General features: G+C 44.8%; 1 protein-coding gene across 4 annotated transcripts in view; it reads left to right on the top strand.

The window, feature by feature from the left end:
* Positions 1-21,441, top strand: part of LOC138830122 (MMS19 nucleotide excision repair protein homolog) — a 35,443-nt gene that overhangs the window by 12,188 nt on the left and 1,814 nt on the right. The window contains exons 3-26 of one of the 4 annotated variants that reach the window (XM_070026530.1): positions 2,946-3,046; positions 5,814-5,899; positions 6,253-6,327; positions 6,737-6,806; positions 7,146-7,274; positions 7,358-7,419; positions 8,532-8,618; positions 9,519-9,593; positions 10,020-10,097; positions 10,600-10,738; positions 10,932-11,086; positions 11,337-11,415; positions 11,822-11,947; positions 12,127-12,208; positions 12,542-12,639; positions 12,734-12,883; positions 14,501-14,656; positions 17,823-17,922; positions 19,191-19,293; positions 19,410-19,478; positions 19,667-19,793; positions 20,451-20,551; positions 20,707-20,763; positions 20,881-21,067. In XM_070026530.1, coding sequence (XP_069882631.1) covers positions 2,946-3,046; positions 5,814-5,899; positions 6,253-6,327; positions 6,737-6,806; positions 7,146-7,274; positions 7,358-7,419; positions 8,532-8,618; positions 9,519-9,593; positions 10,020-10,097; positions 10,600-10,738; positions 10,932-11,086; positions 11,337-11,415; positions 11,822-11,947; positions 12,127-12,208; positions 12,542-12,639; positions 12,734-12,883; positions 14,501-14,656; positions 17,823-17,922; positions 19,191-19,293; positions 19,410-19,478; positions 19,667-19,793; positions 20,451-20,551; positions 20,707-20,763; positions 20,881-21,067 — 2,492 coding nt within the window. Of the gene's footprint in view, positions 1-2,945; positions 3,047-5,813; positions 5,900-6,252; positions 6,328-6,736; positions 6,807-7,145; positions 7,275-7,357; positions 7,420-8,531; positions 8,619-9,518; positions 9,594-10,019; positions 10,098-10,599; positions 10,739-10,931; positions 11,087-11,336; positions 11,416-11,821; positions 11,948-12,126; positions 12,209-12,538; positions 12,640-12,733; positions 12,884-14,500; positions 14,657-17,822; positions 17,923-19,190; positions 19,294-19,409; positions 19,479-19,666; positions 19,794-20,450; positions 20,552-20,706; positions 20,764-20,880; positions 21,068-21,441 lie in introns of those variants that run through there. The other 3 variants (XM_070026529.1, XM_070026531.1, XM_070026532.1) reach the window with 3 other exon arrangements.

The raw sequence follows: 21,441 nt of genomic DNA, 5'->3' as shown, positions 1-21,441 counted from the left end.
CTAACCCTGTCTGGGCACTCTGAAAAGGTTACTTTTATGCATTGCTGTTTTTCTGGAGCCTGAATTTCTCCTATAACCTAAAACCCTCTCTGTATCAGGACCTTAGTCTAATTCTATGTTGTTGACTTGCTTTGTCTGAAAAAGTTTCTTGTAGCATGATTGATGCTTCTTAAGGTAATGTTTAGGAGCATACAACCTGTAGGCTACATCATCAGCTTCTGACTTGGGCCACAGATTTAAGGTGAGGTGCATGGCCATCTACTGTCCTTAATTAGAGCTGGGATTCCTCATGTACTTCCATAGACCTATCCAACCATGTTAGGATTGTAGTCAACTCCAACCTGACTCACAAGCTCTGGGGCCCTCTGGTAGTGGATAGGTGCTGACCCTGTGCCAGATCCCCTTTATAAGAAAGGTTTTGGGTGCTGGGAAGGTGGCTCAGTGGTAGAGCGCTTTCCTTGCATGCCTGAGGCCCTGGGTTCGATTCCTCAGCACCATATAAGCAAAAAGAAAAAAGCCAGAAGTGGTGCTGTGGCTCAAGTGGTAGAGCGCTAGCCTTGAGCTGAAGAGCTGAGGGACAGCGCCCAGGCCCAGAGTTCAGGCTCCATGACCGGACCCCCCCCCAAAAAAAAAAAAAAGAAAAAGAAAAAGGAAGGTTTTGGCAAAACCACTGGAAAAGCAATAGTTGTTGTTGTTTTTTCTAGTCGTAGGGCCTGAACTCAGCCTGGGCACTGTCCCTCAGCTCTTCAGTTCAAGGTTAGCACTCTTATCACTTGAGCCATAGCACCACTTCCAGCTTTTTCTGTTTATGTGATGCTGAGGAATCGAACCCAGAGCCTCATTCATGCAAGGCAAGCACTCTGTCACTGAGCCACTTTCCCAGCCCCACAAAGCAATATTTTACAATCTAGGGTTCTTCTGTACACCAGAGAAAATAATGTACTTATAGTCTGAAGCCTGCTTTCCTCATACTTCCTATTTGGTAGACCACTTAAATTGACAAGGATTAACTGTCACAGATAATTTGCCTTCTAAATTATTAGCAGAATATTAGAAGAAATTTAAAATACTGAATTGTTATGCATCTCTCCCATGTAACAGATCATTGGGTCTTCTGCTCACATTCCTGTGGCCTTGGTCTACTTTTTTTTTTTTTTTTGTCAGTAGTGGGACCTGAATTCTGGGTCTGGGCACTGTCCCTCAGCTCTTCAGCTCAAGGCTAGCACTCTACCATTTGAGCCACAGTGCCACTTCTGGCTTTTTCTGGTTAGTGGTGCTGATGAATTGAACCCAGGGCCTCATGTATGCAAGGCAAGCACTCTACCACTGAGCCAACTTCCCAGCCCCCCACAATATGTTTTTTAGGACATCTTCCTTATTCCAGGAAGAAACTCATGCTCATTAGCACCTATTCCCTTTTCCTTCTGCTTCCCAGTCCCTGGTAAATTTATATAGAATTATAAAAGATGTGATCTCTAGTTCTCTCTCTCTTTTTTTTTTTCTCCCTTCAATACTAGGATTTGACTTGGCTTCATGCCTATTAGACAGGCACTCTACCATTTGAGCCATGTGCCTAGCCAGCCCCTTTTGCTTTAGTTTATTTCTCAGGTAGGATCTAGCTTTTGTCCATGGCTGGCCTCAGCCAAAATCTTCCTATATCTGCTTCCAGTATAGCTGGGATGACAGGAGTGTACTACCATACCTGGTTAACTTTGGCTTCTTTCACTGGGTAGGTGTTCAGGGTTTATCCATGCTATAGTATCCCACTGTATATGTATCTTAATATTTTTGTTTAATTATTTACCAGTTGGCGAACATCCATGTTATTTACACTATTTGACTACTCAGAAAAGCCGATGTTACTATAAGCATGTGTATATTTTGCCCATTTATAAATGCTGTAAATGTACAATTTTCTACTTCCTTTGGAGAAATCCTTCTACAGATTGGTATTCTAGAGATCCTGTCAGGAGTGTTCTTATTTTTACACACATATGCATATATGTGCACATACACACATATTTACTTATTTATCCTTTACAGTAACTCTTGTAGCCAACTCCTCTAAAACCTATTCCTGCTTGTTCTTGTTTAGAGTGTTTAAGTATAATCTTAGGAGAACCATTTTGATGAAAAATCACCTGTTGCTTCAGTCCAGTTTCTCACTTACCAACAGTCCTACATAGTTAAAGTTTCATTCTGGCCAGCTTTGTAATCTTCCAATTATAAAGTTTTAGGGTTTTTTTTTTTTGGGGGGGGGGTCCAGTCGTGGGGCCTGAACTCTGGACCTGGGCGCTGTCCCTCAGCTCTTCAGCTCAAGGCTAGCGCTCTACCACTTGAGCCACAGCGCCACTTCTGGCTTTTTTCTTTTTGCTTATATGGTGCTGAGGAATCGAACCCAGGGCCTCAGGCATGCAAGGCAAGCACTCTACCACTGAGCCACCTTCCCAGCCCCTAGGGTTATTTTTTTTGTGTTGTGTTTTAGACCCAGTGCCTTCTTAGTGGCTCTACACAGCTTTTTTTTTTTTTAGCAAGAATTTATAAAAATGAATCTATTTTTTTGTTTTGGTAGACGCTTCAGCTGCAGCCCTGTAGGTAGCTACTAAGCTCTGTTTTATTTCAAAGGAATGTCCCTGTCATACCACTGGGGAGAAAGAATAAACAAAGCACCCATTTGGTGCTAACCCGAGGTGCCTTGAAACCAAATTTTCTGTTGGTTGTGGTATCACTTATTCCTCTGATGGTTCCAGATCAGTTCTTTGGGTTTTGGTCCTTTCTGGAATCTGTAATGCTTTTTCCTCAGGAACATCTACCTGAGCTGGTTTGTCTATTGACAGGGCATAACTCTGCTTCCATGCCTGGAGGGATGAGTGTGACTAACTTTGAGATACTTATGCTTTCCAAAGCTTCAATTGGTTAATAGGTGTTATCCTGCTGTCTCTCAGGTCCTCTCTTGATAATCCAGAACCCAGAACTCGGGCACGAGGAATTCAACTTTTGTCACAGGTGCTACTCCAGTGTCACCCCTTGCTCCTGGAAAAGGAAGGTACTGGCCTTACTAGGACTATCTTCCCCAGATTTCTGAGCCAAGGCCTTCCATGTCTATCCAAGCCACTTTATAGGAAGGGAAAGCATAATGTATCTATAATCTACTTCATCAAGACTTTTGTTCCTTATTGGTATATGTGGCAGAGATTATTTAAGACACAAAAACATAGAGATCTCAAGTATAGTCTTAGAATATTTTCTTTTTTTTTTTTTTTTTTGTCGGTCGTGGGGCTTGAACTCTGGGCCTGGGCGCTGTCCCTCAGCTCTTCAGCTCAAGGCGAGTGCTCTACCACTTGAGCTACAGCGCCACTTCCGGTTTTCTGGTGGTTTATTGGAGATAGGAGTCTCACGGTCTCTCCTGCCCGGGCTGGCTTTGAACCGCGATCCTCAGATCTCAGCCTCCTGAGTAGCTAGGATTACAGGCGTGAGCCACCAGCGCCCGGCTAGTCTTAGAATATTTTCTATGGGGTCCGGTCGTGGCGCCTGAACTCTGGGCTTGGGCGCTGTCCCTTAGCTCTTCAGCTCAAGGCTAGCACTCCACCACTTGAGCCACAGTGCCACTTCCGGCTTTTTTTTTTTCATTTTGCTTATGTGGTGCTGAGGAATAGAACCCAGGGCCTCAGGCATGCAAGGCAAGCACTCTACCACTGAGCCTCCTTCCCAGCCCCTCTTAGAATATTTTCAGTGTGTGCTAGCAGCAATTTTGTTTTTCTTTTGTGCTAATACTGAGGCTTGAACTGAAGACCCAGCTTTTTCACTCAAGGCTGGCTTTCTAGCACTTTAGCCACAGCTCCACTTTCTGCTTTTGGGTGGTTAATTAGAGATAAGAGTCTCACGTACTTTTTTTCCCCAGCACTGACTTTGTGCCTAGATCCTCAGATCTCAGCCTTCTGAGTAGCTAGGATTATAAGCATTAGCGCCTAGTACCTGGCTAGGTTTTTCTTTTTGTTTTTGTGCTGGTAACTGGGGCTTGAACTCAGGGCATCCTTATGCTCTCACCTACATTTTTACTCAAGTATGGTATTCTCCCACCTGAGCCATACCTCCAGTTTTGGCTCTCCAGTTCTCACCCAACATATTCTCCAGTTCTATCCATTTTCCTGCAAATGACATGATTTCATTCTTTTTTTTTTTTTTTTTTTTTTGCCAGTCATGGTGCCTGAACTCTGGGCCTGGGCACTGTCCCTCAGCTCTTCAGCTCAAGGCTAGTGCTCTACCACTTGAGCCACAGCACCACTTCCAGCTTTTTCTGCTTATGTGGTGCTGAGGAATCGAACCCAGGGCCTCATGCATGCAAGGCAAGCACTCTACCACTGAGCCACCTTCCCAGCCTGACATGATTTCATTCTTACAACTGAATAGTATCTATTGCATATATATATATCGTAGTTTTCCTTATCCACCCATTTTTAGGCACCTAGGATTGGCTATTTAGAATAGTGCTACAAAAATTTGTGTTGCAGGCTGGGAAGGTGGCTCAGTGGTAGAGTGCTTGCCTTGCATGCCTGAGGCTCTGGGTTCGATTCCTCAGCACCACATAAGCAAAAAGAAAAAAGCTGGAAGTGGCGCTGTGGCTCAAGTGGTAGAGCGCTAGCCTTGAGCTGAAGAGCTGAGGGGCAGCGCCCAGGCCCAGAGTTCAGGCCCCATGACCGAACCCAAAAAAAAAAAATTGTGTTGCAGCTGTCACTTGTATGTTGAGTTACACTCATTTGGTTATATGCTTAACTGGTATAGGAGAGTCATAAGGTCTTTTTTTTTTTCCTCCAAACCTCCATACTTCCATAGTAGTTATACTAGTTTTTATTCCTCCCAACAGTATAGTATAAAGGATTCCCTTTTCTCAAATCCTCACTGGCATTTGTGGTTGTTTGTTTTCTTCATGCTGGCCCTTCTGAATAGAATGAGATAGAATCTCAGTAATGTTTTAATTTGATTTTCTTTCATAGCTAAGGATTTCTTCATGTTTTTATTGACCATTTGTACTTGTTTTGAGAACTGTCTGTTCAATTCATTTGCCCATTAATTAATTGGGATATTTGTTCTTTTACTATTTCATTTTTCTAGCTCTCTAAATTCTAGATATTAATCCAGCTAATTGCAGTTGAATAGCTAGTATTCTGCTGCAGTTTTGAGAAGGAACAAGAGAGACCATGTCCTGAAATCTGTAGTACTCAGTGTTTGGCCCTTTAAGAAAAGTCAGTACAGGGCTGGGATTGTGGCTTAGAGGTAAAGCCTAATATGTATGAAGCCCTGGGTTCGATTACTCGGTATTACATAAACAGAAAAAGCCAGAAATGACACTGTGGCTCAGTTGGTAGAGTGCTAGCCTTGAGCAAATAAGCTCAGGGACAGTGACCAGGCCCTGAGTTCAAGCCCCAGGACTGGCAAAAAGGAAAAGAAAAAAGTCAGAAGACCATGGGTTAAATCCCCTCTTTTTGAAAGGCTGAAGATACAGATCCTTGGTAGAGCTCATGAGGCCTTACATCAGCCCCAATGGAAAAAAAGAAAAGAAAAGGATAGTAAATCTGAGTTATATAGAAAGACAGTCTAAGGACTGAGAATGGGTTTTGCTGTAGATTTATTAAGGATGAATAATGAGGTGGTCCTTTATTTTCTTTACTCATCAACTCAAGATTTAATGAAATGAGAGAACATGAGCATATCTCTTAGTAAAGGAGGAAAATTGTGAGTCCCAAACTGGAACAGCATTACAAACTGAGGGAAGATATCTGGTATAAACTAATGGCTGAATCTGGTTTGTGCAGTGGTACACCTGATCCTGTTCTATGAGAACCGGCTAAAGGACCATCATCTTGTGATCCCATCTGTTCTCCAGGGCTTGAGGGCACTTGTGAGTTTTCTTTTTCATTTTGTAACTGTGTTCATAGGAGGCCTTATCCAGTTCTCCTTGTACCTGGGGTTGAGTTTCACATGTAAAAGTAGAGAGACCCAAATGTAGAACTAAGTTATTATCAGCCTGCTTTATTCTGTACTCTAGAGAGTAAAAGTACCATTTGGATCCAGGTAAACTAGAAGGAGTGGCAGTGAAACACTCAACTAGAGAAAGTTGCTCACTGTTATCACTTCCCTCTGAATCAGAATGTTGTGATTCCCTCTGCAACTACATAGGTCCTTTGCAAGATTGTGTTTTGAAAACTATTCTGTAATTCCTTGAATATTCACATATCCTCCCTTCTCCTTCAGAGCCTGTATGTGTCCCTACCCTCAGGTCTGGCTGTCTCTGTACTTAAAGCCATCTTCCAGGAGGTACATGTACAGGTGAGTGTTAACAGGACAGTTGATAGTCTCCTATCTCCTACTCCTGGGTGTAACTAGAATTAGATGGCAAAACATATTGCTTTATAATTTCTGAACTTTTTATGGTCTTGTGACCATGTTTATCAGTCATTCCTTCTATTGATTGAAGAGAGGGGTGGATGGCATATCCAATCTGTGTCTTCTGATACCTAGAGAAAGTAAGGCATGCTACAGGTCTGGGCTGTAGTCATCATGATGTGCTAGGTCAATAACCAAAACCTTTCTCTTCACTTCCTCATAGGTTTATCATAGGCTGATTAAAAAAAATTTTTTTTGTTCACTTAAAGTTTGTGAAACAGGAAGTAGTTTTATCAGTTGACATTTTCTCTGAGCATACTCTTCGCTTCTTTCCTTTCTCCCCACCCCAAAGTCCCTGCCCCAAGTGGACCGACACACAGTCTACAATATCATCACCAATTTCATGCAAACTCGGGAAGAAGGTAAGAGGCTTTTTCCCCTCTGTAGGGTTCATTTTAGCCTGGGGATTATATAGAAGAGGCAATACTCTGAAAGACGATGATAAAGGGAATCAGGGACCCACTCTTTCCTCAGTATAGTAAAGCTTTTAAATTCTTACCTGTGTAATAATGTAGATGTTATTGCACATCTGTTTGCTGAGTGCTTCTCTTAGAAAAATAAGAGGTCTGCTCTGCCAGAAAGGAGTGGTAAGTGTTCGTAGAAAGAGTATGTAGGTATTCGTAGAAAGAGTATGCAAACCTTCTAAGAGACTTAGGCTTTCTGTACCATAGACAGTAGTGACCTTGTTCTCTCCTTCCCAGAGCTAAAGGGCCTAGGAGCTGACTTCACATTTGGCTTCATCCAGGTGATGGATGGGGAGAAGGATCCCCGTAATCTTCTGGTTGCTTTCCGCATCGTCCATGACCTCATCTCTAGGGACTACAGCCTAGGTATATCTTGGTGGTAATGAATTAGCTAGTTGAGGCTTGTCAGGTAAATGAATCTAAGTCAACCTCATTCTCTTTTGCTACAGGACCCTTTGTAGAAGAGTTGTTTGAAGTGACATCTTGTTATTTTCCTATTGATTTTACCCCTGTAAGTAGCACCTTCACTCATTCATTCAAATATTCACTGCCTATTGTATGCTGGCCCCATATTAGTCATGGAGGGTCCAATTGGACACAAAGTGCTTTGAGGCATGCATCTAGTCTGACATTTTTCTGGTTAATTGGAGATGGAATCTTGTGAACTTTTTTTTTTTGGGGGGGGGGGTCCAGTCGTGGGGCCTGAACTCTGGGCCCGGACACTGTCCCTCAGCTCTTCAGCTCAAGGCTAGCGCTCTACCACTTGAGCCACAGCGCCAATCTGGCTTTTTTTCTTTTTGCTTATGTGGTGCTGAGGAATCGAACCCAGGGCCTCAGGCATGCAAGGCAAGCGCTCTACCACTGAGCCACCTTCCCAGCCCCTCTTATGAACTTTTGTGCCTGGGCTGACTTAAAATTTTGATCCTTCAGATTTCAGCTTCCTGAGTAACTAAGATGATGGGCATGAGCCTCTGGCACCTGGCAACTAATCACATTTTATTATACTAACACATAATAATACATATACACACACACAGAAGAAAGCAATGCACTTGAAAGTTACAGGTGCTTATGGTAAAATCATAGCATTGGATAGAAAATGTGATCAGATTTAAAAAAATAAATGCCTAGGGCTGGGAATGTGGCTAAGTAGTAGAGTACTTACCTACCATGCACAGAGTTCTAGATTTCATATTAAGTACCTCATTAATGAATGAATTCCTAAAATTTCCAAGGAACACATAAGATTAAGCATATCTCGGGCTGGGAAGGTGGCTCAGTGGTAGAGCGCTTGCCTTGCATGCCTGAGGCCCTGGGTTCGATTCCTCAGCACCACATAAGCAAAAAGAAAAAAAAAAGCCGGAAGTGGCACTGTGGCTCAAGTGGTAGAGCGCTAGCCTTGAGCTGAAGAGCTGAGGGACAGCGCCCAGGCCCAGAGTTCAGGCCCCACAACCGGACCCAAAAAAAAAAAAAAAGATTAAGCATATCTCCTAGCTGGCGCCCATGTCATTCTATTGTTCTACATTGAGTGTAAATATTGCCTTGTTCTGTTGGCTTGCCAGGTTCAAGCCTATGTCCATGGGTGGTCTGAAACTTACACAAATCTATGGTATTTCTTCCCAGCCACCTAATGATCCCCACGGCATCCAGAGAGAAGATCTCATTCTGAGTCTTCGAGCTGTGCTGGCCTCTACACCACGATTTGCTGAGGTAGGTCTGGCCATCTTTCAAAGAACATTGAGAATGAAACAGTAAAAGCATGTGGGGAAAATCTAGTGTATATTTTAGGGTATTCCATCCTTCAAGCATCTTGTGTGGCAGTTATATTGAGTTATGTAGAACATTCTACCAGCTTGTACCCTTAAAATACTAAACCCAGCCAGGTGCCAGTAGCTCACACCTATAGTCCTAGCTACTTAGGAGGCTAAGATCTGAGGATCACAGTTCAAAGCCAGCCCAGGCAAGAAAGTCCATGAGACTCTTTTTTTTTTTTTTTTGGTCAGTCGTGGGACTTGAACTCTGGGCCTGGGCGCTGTCCCTCAGCTCTTCAGCTCAAGGTGAGCGCTCTACCACTTGAGCTACAGCGCCACTTCCGGTTTTCTGGTGGTTTATTGGAGATAGGAGTCTCACGGTCTCTCCTGCCCGGGCTGGCTTTGAACTGCAATCCTCAGATCTCAGCCTCCTGAGTAGCTAGGATTACAGGCGTGAGCCACCAGCGCCCGGCAGTCCATGAGACTCATCTCCCATAAACCACCAGAAAACCGGAAGTAGTGCTGTGGCTCAAGCAGTAGAGTGCTCGCCTTAAGCTGAAGAGCTCAGAGACAGCACCCAAGCCTAGAGTTCAAGCCCCACGACCAACCAAAAAAAAAAAAAAAAAAATCCCTAGATAGCACTGTCTTGAAATCCCCTAGCTTTGCTAACTGGCCCACTTTTTAGGTAACTTGAACTCTGGCCACAGCTTGAAAATTAGCTTAAGTCATAATTCCTTGAGTATAGTATCTTTGATGTAGCATCTGTTCCTTGGGACTAGTGGCAGTAAGGACATAGTTGACCTTGGTGCAGCTCAGATACTGCCTGTCTCAGGCCTAAGTTCTTCCTTCTCACCCACAGTTCCTGCTGCCCCTTCTGATTGAGAAAGTAGATTCTGAGATTCTTAGTGCCAAACTGGATTCTCTGCAGACTCTGGTGAGTGATCCAACTGCCTTTACACAAGTTAGAAGTACTCAAAGCTAACAGGTTCTTGGCTGGCCAGAGGACATGTCATAGACCTCAATGAAGGATGCCAGGACTGGGGACTGTGTTGACCTAAAGTCCCTAGTTTTCTGTAGTTACTGAGTGAGCAACTGAGGAAAGGCTGAATCTTCATGCTGCTACTCTTTCCTCTCCCTGCACCATGCTAGGCAAGTGCTCTCCCACTGAGCTTCATCTCCAGCCTTTGTGTTTCTTTGTCACTGGGCAGCATTAGCCCCATTTTTATGTGCCAAGGGTAGTATTGTTAAGCCTTCTTGCCAGTTTTTCTGCTGAAATGCAGCCTCTTATATGTGCATTATGCTGAGGTGCTTGCATATCTTAGCGCAGTGTAGTTGGCTCATGCCTGTGGTTTCTTGGCAGAATGCTTGCTGTGCTGTATATGGACAGAAAGAGCTGAAGGACTTCCTTCCCAGCCTTTGGGCTTCTATACGCAGAGAGGTGAGTGTTACTTATGTAAACTTATAGCTAATAAGTCACAAGTTGTCAGGGTTCTCCCTATTTATTACAAGGGTCAATGTACTGTGACTGGTTTTTTCTGTAGGCAAGCAAGGGTGTACAAACTTGAGTTGAAAGGTAAAGGAGGGGCCGCAGCTTGGTAAGACCATGTGGTCACCTTTGCACAGGGCCCACTTCCTAACCTCCCTTTGCACAAAGGGTGTGAGTCATGGTGCCTCTGACATCATCTAAATAGAGAGGAGAAAAAGTGCCATCACACAGAATTGATATCCTATTAGTCGCATAGCATGTGTGTTAATACTACTGGGACTAAGAATATGGTGAGGATAGCCAAAGAGAAGACAATCGGTTGAGGTGTTAATTCCATTGCTGTGCCCTAAAGATTCTCAACCCCCAGCCCCAAAGAAATAGGCAGTGGATGGGGGGAGGGGGGTATCATCTGGTGCAAGCTCACCTCAGTAGCTATGGGATCCCTCCCTGACAGGTGTTCCAGACGGCAAGTGAGCGGGTGGAGGCAGAGGGCCTGGCAGCCCTGCATTCTTTGACTGCCTGTTTGTCTCGCTCTGTGCTGAGAGCTGATGCTGAGGACCTCCTTGACTCCTTCCTTAGCAACATTCTACAGGGTAATGGGACGGTGCAACAGAAGGGGACCATAGAGATAACATCCCTCATATGTAGCCTCCACATGTTCAGTGATTTGGGGGCTGCAACTCTACTTTAAATTGATTAACTCCTAGTTTTCAGGCTTCAAGTCTCCAATAGGGGGTGTCAGGCAACACTGAGCCTATTCCAGGTCTGTGATTTCTCCCTCTCTAGACTGCAGGCACCATTTGTGTGAGCCAGACATGAAACTGGTATGGCCAAGTGCCAAGCTGTTGCAGGCAGCTGCAGGTGCATCTACCCGAGCCTGTGATCACATTACCAGCAATGTACTGCCCTTACTACTGGAACAGTTCCACAAGCACAGTCAGGTAAGGAAACACAGTCTTTGGGAGATGTGAGGAAACCTTGAGTGTTAGGATGGATTCTTTTTCTTAGAGTAATAATGAATCTAGTGGACCCAGGTTAGTCTGGAATTTTCTTGTTAGCTGCTGCTTGTTCTTGTTTATTCTTTCCTGGACTCATTCTTACCTAAAGCAGTAATCCTCCCCAGTTCCAGAGTAGCAGGATTGAAATCCTTTAAACTGCTCTTTGACTCCAGTACTCCTTGAAACATTACAGAGCAACCAGCGGCGGACAATCCTTGAGATGATCCTCGGTTTCCTGAAGGTACAGCCAAAATGGAGTTATGAAGACAAAGGTGAGATCACCTGGGGACTATTGAGCTCTGTAGCCCATAAAAGGCAGAGTGCTTCAGAGAAATGGTCAAGAGCAGTGGTCCTGCTACTTTGAGGTTGTGGCATAGGAGAACACAGAATGGATACAGTCATTTAGTTTTCTAGTGTACTTCCCAGACGGCCACAGTTTGAGTCTTAAAAATCTATCCCAAATATCCTTGTGGGCTGGGAAGGTGGCTCAGTGGTAGAGCGCTTGCCTTGCATGCCTGAGGCTCTGGGTTCGATTCCTCAGCACCACATAAGAAAAAAGCCAGAAGTGGTGCTGTGGCTCAAGTGGCAGAGCACTAGCCTTGAGCTGAAGAGCTGAGGGACAGCGCCCAGGCCCCCCCAAAAAAATATCCTTGTAACTTAACTTCTGTCTCTCCCTAGATGAAAGGCCTCTGAGTAGCTTCAAGGACCAGTTGTGTTCACTGGTATTCATGGCTCTAACAGACCCCAGCAGCCAGCTGCAACTTGTTGGCATCAGGACACTTACAGTCTTGGGGTCACAGCCAGGTACATCTTAAGGGAAAGGGAGAAGATAATGTTTTCTGTTCTCAGTGAAGAGAAACTTCAATCCCTTGTTCTCATGGCAAAACTGGATGATTGATTTGGAACTTCTAATGAGATTTTTGGAAGGATTATGGTAGCTGCAAATGAAGAAAGATGAGGTCCATGTTCCCTTCTCTCAACAGATCTCCTATCATCTGTGGATTTGGAGCTGGCAGTGGGTCATCTGTACAGACTGAGCTTCCTAGAGCAGGATTCCCAGAGTTGGTAAGGATCTAAAGCAGTGGTAAAGAGAATTATTTCCTGCCTCTGTATTGGCAACAGTGATTGCAGCAAGGACCAGGGCTCTGTGCTTCTAACCCTTGTTTTTCTTAGAGAAAGTAAGCTCTGTGTTTGCCTCTACCTGCTAACTGATTGCAAAGATGTAAAACTGCTATCTTTTCTTAGGCATTAAGAAGCCCTTTCCAACTCAGTGGTTAGGTACTGGCATACTGCTTTAGCAAGGTGGCCTAGGCATCCCCACTCCTGTATCAACACATATTGGAAAGAGAACAGTAGGCCCAGGCTCAGCTAATACTCATCTCATTATGTCCTTAGCAGGGTGGCAGCACTAGAGGCATCAGGAACCCTGGCTACTCTCTTCCCTGGGGCCTTCAGCAGCCACCTTGTACCCAAGCTTGCTGAGGAGCTGCACAAAGGTATGTGTGGTTAATTTGTAGCCCAGCCCTTGCCAGCAAGGGTTTGGGGGGGTCTTCATGTTTGCTATTGCATGGAATCTTGTCTCCTTTGCAGAGGAATCAAATTTAGTTAGAGAGGATTGGCACACCAAATGTTCCCGGCATCTGCTCTGTCTGCAAGCTTTGTCAGCTGTTTCCACACACCCCAGCATCGTCAAGGAGACGCTGCCTCTGCTGCTGCAGCATCTCTGGCAGTTGAACAAAGGTAACTACCAGTAATTGTCAAGCAGCTGCTCAGAATGGGCACTCAGGCAGAGTGAAGTTGACACCTTTAGGGGTGCTCTAATTCTTTTTTTTTTTTTTTGCCTGTCATTGGGCTTGAACTCAGGACCTGGGCACTGTCCCTGAGGCTCTCTGTGCTCAAGGCTAGCGCTCTCTGTCCCTGAGCCTCTCTGTGCCCAAGGCTAGCGCTCTACATTTGAGTTACAGTGCCACTTCTGGCTTTTTTCTGTTAATGTGGTACTGTTAATGTGGGAATCAAACCCAGGGTTTCATGCATGCTAGGCAAGCACTTTACCACTAAGCCACATTCCCAGCCCAGGGTGCTCTAATTCTAAGAGTGAATGGTAAACTTAAATGACATATAGCAATTGTATATGTAGTGATATTGACACACAATATTTGTTTTGTGGAGTGTCACACTTCAGTAAAATGTTCAGTATGTGAAAAGATCAGGTAAGAGTAATGTGTGTATCATCTCACATATTTGTCATTTCTTGTTACGGGGACATCCAAAGTTTTATGTACTAGTTCTTTTGAAATATTCAAATGATTGTTGTCAGCTAAAGGTGTCCTATTGTACTATTGAATATTAGAAGTTATTCCTCCAATCCAGAGGCACCCCTGTACCCAATAGCCATTCAACAGCATTCCCTCTCCAGGCTCTGGTAACCATTATTCAAACACAAAAGCCCGCCTGTAAGCCTAGCTACTCAGGAGGCTGAGATCTGAGAATGGCGGCTTAAAGCAAGCCTGAGCAGGAAAGTCCATGAGACTTATCTCCAATTACCACCAGAAAACACGAAGTGGCACTGTGGCTCAAGTGGTAGAGTGCTCGCCTTGAGCTGAAGAACTGAGGAACAGCGCTCAGGCCCAGAGTTCAAGCCCCACGACCAACCAAAAACAAACAAACATACACACATAAAAGCTGTCTTCTGTAGATACAAAAAACTTTTTTTAAAAATCCTCATGCATGGGCCTTTATCCAGTTGAATCAATCTCTGAGGAGGTTTGGAATTTGAGCAACAGTAATTGTGACCAGATGATTTACATGTGGTTTTCATGTAGGGTCCCCCACTCAAAGGTACAGTGTTCAAAGTAGCCTGTCAGCAACCTGAGCATCATCTAGGAACTCACCAGAAATGCAGTATTTCAGGCTTTCATTGACTTGATCAAAATCTGCATTTGAACAAGAGCCCTGGATAACTCATACCCATCCTCTAGTTTGCTCAGAAGCCATCATGACAGCTGTTGCTACTAGAAATCTGTACATGGTCACCCTGGATTCTCACTAATCTTCATCGCCTACTTTGGACTCCCAGCCCTGTAGAGTAGACCTAGATCTACAGTGTTTGACCCAGTGGAAAGAATTGGAGGTTCAAACTATGGCCTGAGTCTGATTCCTGACTTTGTACTTTTTTTGTGACCCTTGAAAAAACTGATTTATTTCATTGAGCCTGTGTCCTTCCCTGTGAAGTGTAGGAAGTGAGATTTCTAGAGTTGTTTAAAAAACACATGAGAAAGGGCCCAGAGTTGAGGCCCCACGACTTACCAAAAAAAAAAAAAAAAACTTACAGAGAACATTGGCTTTCTCTCCACACAGGAAATGTGGTTGCAGGAGCCAGTGAAGTTATTGCTATCTGTCAGAGTCTCGATCAGGTGGCAGAAAAATGCCAACAGGACCCTGATTGCTGCTGGTATTTCCATGACACGGCTGTACCTTGCCTGCTTGCCTTGGCTGTACAGGCTTCCATACCAGGTAACTTTCTCCATCTCCTTAGAATTTTGCCTTCCTCTGCCATTGGACAGCACTGCCATCTTCTGGGTATTTGTGGTACTGGGTTCTGTACCTTCTAGTAGTACAGGATAATTTTATAGTACAGAAAGAAGCTGGAACAGTAAAATCCATGAGCCTCTTAACCTTAACCTCCAGTTATTTGCCAAAAAAGCTGGAAGTAGAGCTGTGGCTCAAGTGGCAGAGCAGCAGCCTTGAATTCAGTTCCCAGTAGCAGTAAGCATGCACACACATTTGAAAAAAAAAAGTTCATATTAGCTAACCTCATGTTCTTTTGTTTTAACTATTCCAAGCACTATATGCAGTGTTTCCAAGAGCTCTGTGACCTCAGCTTAACATGAGTGCTATTTCCAGTGCCTTGCTGTTTCAAGAGGACACGTTAAGGACTGCTGCTGAAGCAGGATGTGGAAGCTCACACCTGTAATCTAAGCTACTTGGAAGATAAAGATAGGATATCAGTTTGTGGCCAGCCTGGACGAAAAGTTATTAAGACCCTATAAAAGGGGAGGAAAAAAACCTGGCAGATCATATCAAATCTGTAATCCCAGCTACTCAGAAGGTATAGGTATGCTGATTTCAGTCCAAGGCCAACCTAGGACAAAAGTTTTTTACAAGACTCTTTTTCAGGGCCTAGGAGCTGTTCCTGAGCATTTTTCGCTCAGGGCTAGTGCTCTACCACTTTAAGTCACTTCCAGTTTTTTGCTGGTTCACTGGAGATAGGAATGTCATGGACTTTCCTGCCCAGACTGACTTTGAACGGAGATCCTCAGATCTTAGTCCTGAATAGCTAAGATTACAGCTAAGACTTTTTTGTTGTTGTTGTTGTTGGTCATGGGGCTTGAACTCTGGGCCTGGGCACTGTCCCTCAGCTCTTCAGCTTAAGATGAGCACACTACCACATTAACTATACCGCCACTTCCGGGTTTCTGGTGTTTTATTGGAGATAAGAGACTCACGGACTTTCCTGCCTAGCTGGCTTTGAACCGTGATCCTCAGATCTCAGCCTCCTGAGTAGCTAGGATTATAGGCGTGAGCCACCGGCACCCGGCATTATTTTTAAGTTAGTCTTAAGCTGGGCACTGGTGACTCACGCCTGTAATCTTAGCTACTCTGGAGGCTGAGATCTGAGGATCATGATTGAAAGCCAGCCTGGGCAGAAAAGTCTATGAGACTCTTTTCTCCAATTAACCACCAGAAAACCGGAAGTGGTGCTGTGGTTCAAGTGGTAGAGTACTAGCCTTGAGCTGAATTGCTGAGGGACAGTGCCCAGGTCCAGAGTTCAAGCCCCATGACTATCTTAAAAATAAACTAAAGCAGAGGAAATGTTACTGTGGCTCAAGTAGTAAAGCACTAGCCTTGAGCACAAAGAGGATCAGGGACAGCTCCCAGACCAGAGGTCAAGCCCCAGGACCAGCAAAAAAAAAAAAAAAAAAAAATAGTTCTGCTTAGCTGGTTGCCGGTGGCTTACACTGTAATCCTTGCTTCGCCGGAGGCCGAGATTTGAGAATTGTGGTTCAAACCAGCCCTGGGCAGGAATGTCTGTGAGACTCTTACCTCCAGTCAACCACCAGAAAACTGGAAGTGACTGTGATTCAAGTGGTAAAGCACTAGCCTTGAGTTGAAGAGCTCAGGGACAGGGGCTGGGAAGATGGCTCAGAGGTAGAGCGCTTGCCTTGCATGCCTGAGGCTCTGGGTTCGATTCCTCAGCACCATATAAGCAAAAAAAGAAAAAAGCCGGAAGTGGCACTGTGGCTCAAGTGGCAGAGCGCTAGCCTTGAGCTGAAGACCTGAGGGACAGCGCCCAGGCCCAGAGTTCAGGCCCCACGACCAGACCAAAAAAAAAAAAAAAAAAAGAAGAGCTCAGGGACAGCACCCAGGCCCAGAGTTCAAGACCCACAACTGACAAAAAAAATTTTTAAAATAGGGTCTGGGAAGATGGCTCAGTGGTAGAGTGCTTGCCTTGCATGCATGAGGCCCTGGGTTCGATTCCTCAGTACCACATAAATAGAAAAGGCTAGAAGTGGCACTGTGGCTCAAGTGGTAGAGTGCTTGCCTTGAGCTAAATTGCTGAGGGACAGTGTCCAGGCTCAGAGTTCAGGCCCCACGACCAACAAAAATAACTAAATAAATGAAAATTAAAATTAAAAAATAAACTAAAGAAGAAAGGACTTGGAATGTGGTTCCAGTGATGAAGCGCTTGCCTAGCAAGTACAAAGCTGAGTTCAAACTCCAGTACCCACCCCCAAAAAACAAAATTGTTGCTAGAGTTGAGCCTGGCATGATGATAAAGCCTTGAACTGATGTGGATTTTTCCCCTCCCTTTTTTTTTTTTTTTTTCTTTTTCTTTGTTGGTCCTGCGGCTTAAACTCAGGGCCTGGGCACTATCCCTGAGTTTCTTTTGCTGAAGTCTAGCACTCTACCACTTGAGCCACAGCATCACTTTAGACTTTTTCTGTTTATATGGTACTGAGGTATTGAGCTCAAAGTGGTAGAGCACTAGCCTTGAGCTGAAGGGCTGAGGGACAGCACCCAGGACCAGAGTTCAAGTACCCTGACTGACAAAAAAAAAGTCTCGGGTATTGAGCCCAGGTTTCATGCGTGCTAGGGAAGCACTCTACCACTAAGCCACATTCCCAGGCCATCTTTTTATTTTTGGTAAGGTCTTGCTATGTTGCCCAGTCTGGCCTTTTAACTTGGGAGTCCCTCTGCCTACGCCTCTCTTTTTTTTTCTTTTTTTTCTTTTTTTTTGGGGGGTGGTACTGGCATTTAAGCTCAGGTACTTGTTGCAGGCACTCCACCACTGAGCCATGCCTCTAAGCCCCTTTTGCTTTGTTTATTTTTTAAGATGAGATCTTGCTTCCTACCCAGGCATGTGCCTATAACATTTTTTCCAAGTGTGTGCCACAACATCCAGCTACTTCCCTTGATGAAGTCTTGGGTACTTTTCTGCCTAAGATGGCCTAAATGACAGAGATCTCATGTGTAAACCATAAAACTTCTACTCTCAATTTCCCAAGTAGCTAGGACTTACAGGTGTGACCCACTGGCACCTGGCTTAATTTTTATTTTTGAAGTATACTTGACTTTGTGATTCTATGTATGTGCATGTGTTGGTGTTTTGTTTTTGCAGAGCAGGAACCCTCAGTTATAAGAAAGGTGCTGCTGGAAGATGGGGTCTTGACTGCCATGGCATCTGTCATTGGCACTGCCACCACTCACTTGAGCCCTGAGTGAGTATAATTTGGGGTGTGTCTTGAGCCAAGTAAAATTACTTGAACACTGTCTGTCCTTGTATATAAATGTAGAGGCAGTTATTTGTTTTCTAAGTTTTGCAAACAAAGCAAAAAGGAAATGGCCTTTTTTTTTTTTTGGTCGGTCGTAGGGCTTGAACTCTGGGCCTGGGTGCTGTCCCTCAGCTCTTCAGTTCAAGGTTAGCATTCTACCACTTGAGCTACAGCGACACTTCCAGTTTTCTGGTGGTTTATTGGAGATAAGAGTCTCATGGACTTTCCTGTCTGGACTGGGTTTGAACTGGGATCCTAAGATATCATCCCCTGAGTAGCTAGGATTACAGGCGTAGCCACCATCACCCCCCAGCAGAAGTCTTTTTAACAGTGTTGCAATGGTTCAATGATTTTTGGTTATAGAGCATTTAAAAAATACACATTGTAAAAAAAAAAAATACACATTGTCAGTGCTAATGGCTCACACCTATAATCCTAGCTACTTGGGAGTTTGACACACACACACACACAAACTCTCTCTCTCTCTCTCTCTCTCTCTCTCTCTCTCTCTCTCTCTCTCTCTCTCTCTCTCTCTCTCTCTCTCTCTCTCTCTCTCTCTCTCTCTCTCTCTCTCTCTCTCTCTCTCTTTCCCCCCCCCCCAGAGGGCATGGTGGCTCACAGCTGTAGTCCTAACTACTTAGGAGGCTTGAAAGCTAAGGATCGTGGTTTGAAGCCAGATCAGGCAGAAAAGTTTATCTCCAATAAACTACTCAGAAAAAGCTGAGACATTGTGCCTTAGGTGGTAGAGTGCTAGACTTGAGCACAAGGAGACTTTAGGACAGTACCTAGGCCCTGAGTTCAAACCCTAGGACCAGCAAAAAAAAAAAAAAAAAAGAAAAGAAAAGAAAAGCTTGTAGTAGAGCTTTGAGCAAAAAAGGCCAGGGATAGCACCCAGGCCCCAGTACCTGCATGAAAGGAAGGAGGGAGGGAGGGAGGGAGGGTGGAGGGAGATGAAAGGAAGGAAGGAAAGAAGGAAGGAAGGAAGGAAGATATTGAGATCCTCACTAGATAATAAGCTAAGACAACAGTGATTTGGTATGTGATTCACTGTGCATAGGTCTGGGCACAGGATGTCTGCCCATTTTTAACTGTTGAATGTTTTATTGGTCAAGACTCAGTGGCCCTAAAATGAACCCCGGATTCAAAGGCACTGCTGTGAGGGAAGGGCTGCTTTGGAATCCTATCTGTGGTAATGCTTAGTACTCTGCCCCCAGGTTAGCTGCTCAGAGTGTTACCCGCATTGTGCCCCTCTTCTTAGATGGCAACACCTCCTTTCTGCCTGAAAACAGCTTCTCAAGCAGATTCCAGCCATTCCAGGTGACAGTTTAATGGATCAGATGGGGAGAATCTTGGAATTCATACCCTTCAAACTTATTTTTAGGACTACTTTGGGATGTAAGGACAGGTTTGATAGGACCCTTCTCCCTTTACAGGATGGCTCCTTGGGGCAGAGGCGGCTGGTTGCACTGCTTATGGCTTTTGTCTGCTCCTTGCCTCGAAATGTAAGTGAACATTTGGGGAGTTGGATCCCATATGACCTCTGGGCTGAAATTTATCACAGGCTAAGCTGATCCTTTGCTTTCCCACTGGGAAAGTTCTTATCCATTTTGGTCCCTGCTGCTACTTTTCTACTGGGTATCTTGAAGCTCAAGTGTTTTCTGGGTCCATTACATGGCCAGGTTTTCTGTAGGTGGAAATCCCTCAACTGAACAGACTCATGCGGGAGCTTTTGTCACTGAGCTGCTGCTACAGTTGCCCATTCTCCGCTACAGCTGCTGCCAAGTGTTTTGCAGGACTCCTCAACAAGCACCCTGCAGGTACTACAATGGGCCTGGGTACAAAGCCCCCTCCCTGTGCTGCTACTGATAAAATCTTCAGGTTCAGTCCTTGTTCTCCTTACAAAAGGAGTTAATTGCCAGGCATTGATGGCTCAAGCCTATAATCCTCACTATTCCAGAGACAGAGCTGAAGATCATAGTTTGAAACCAGCCATGGAAACAACTTTCATCTCCAGTTAACCAACAAAAGGCCATACTGGAGGCATGGTTCCAATGGTAGAATGCCTGCCATGAGTGAAAAGGCCAAGTGAGAGTGTGAGGCCCTAAGTTCAAGCTCAGCACTAGCACACACACAAAAGGAACTTGCTAGTAACGTAATTGGATTTTGGCTGCTTAAGCACTGTCCTTACACAGCCCCTGAGACGAGAGACTTGAGCAAAGCATTAACAGGACCTGAGGGGTACAAGGAGCATGCTCTGCCTACTTCTGCCATTTTATTCCTACAGTGGCATTATGGTATAGACAATGCTATCGCCCCTGTGCTCTTACACTGGAGCTGTGGCTCAAGAGTGTCAGCTGTGAACACAAAAGTTAAGGGATAGCTTTCAGGCTCTGAGATGAAGTACCAGTGCTGGCACCAAAACTAATCACAGAAAAATATGTGTTATTGCCTCAGTATGTTCTGCTTCCTTTTAGGGCAGCAGCTAGATGAATTCCTCCAGCTGGCTATGGACACAGTGGAGGCCAGCCTGAACCCGGGGCCCTCTCGTAGCCAGGCCTTCACACTGCTGCTCTGGGTAAGGAGGTACACTTGATTCTGGTTACACACAGGCAGCTATGTCAAGCTAAATAAAATATTCCTGGTTGATCCTGAGCCATACATAGCAGCTAACCCTTAGGGTTCTAGGGATGGACTATCAGGTTCTGACATTCTCTCTGCTTTGTATTATAGGTAACCAAGGCTCTAGTACTCAGATACCATCCTCTCAGCTCCTGCCTTACAAATAGAGTAAGTCCTGAAGCAGAACTAGGACCTGAACAGGAACTTTCAGATGCAACTTCATCTCCTGCATTGGTGTTTAAGATTCTTCTTCCTGGTATACTTCAAAGGTTCTCTTTTCTCTAGCTCATGGGCCTCTTGAGTGATCCAGAACTAGGCCCTACAGCTGCTGATGGCTTCTCTCTGCTCATGTCTGACTGCACTGATGTGCTAACTCGTGCTGGCCATGCAGAAGTACGAATCATGTTCCGCCAGCGGTTCTTCACAGATAATGTGCCTGCTCTGGTCCAAGGCTTCCATGCTGCTCCCCAAGGTGAGCAGAATCTGAAAGACCCCAAATATAAACAACTCTCCTTTACTTGGTCACAATCCAAAGTAATTTAAGACCATAAAGCCTAGAACAATACTGTGGCTTATACCTGGAAAGCAAAACCTCCAGATTCTCACTTCACCTTTTTCCTTTGATGGGCATGTCTTGTCTATTCTAAGCTCAAGGGGCCTTGTTTTTATTTCCCACTTCTTTTTGTAGCCTGATGTCCCATCCTATCTTATCAGATATTGGAATTTAATTGTCTTTTTTTTTCCTGCCAGTCCTCAGGCTGGAACTCCGGGCCTGGGCACTGTCCCTGAGCTACTTTTGCTCAAGGTTAGCACTTGTACCACTGAAGCCACAGAGCCATTTCTGCT

Source organism: Dipodomys merriami, unplaced genomic scaffold (genome assembly GCF_024711535.1).
Source record: "Dipodomys merriami isolate MVZ:Mamm:240054 unplaced genomic scaffold, mDipMer1.0.p SCAF_184, whole genome shotgun sequence".
Lineage (NCBI taxonomy): Eukaryota > Metazoa > Chordata > Mammalia > Rodentia > Heteromyidae > Dipodomys > Dipodomys merriami.
This window is presented reverse-complemented; position numbering and strand designations above follow the sequence as displayed.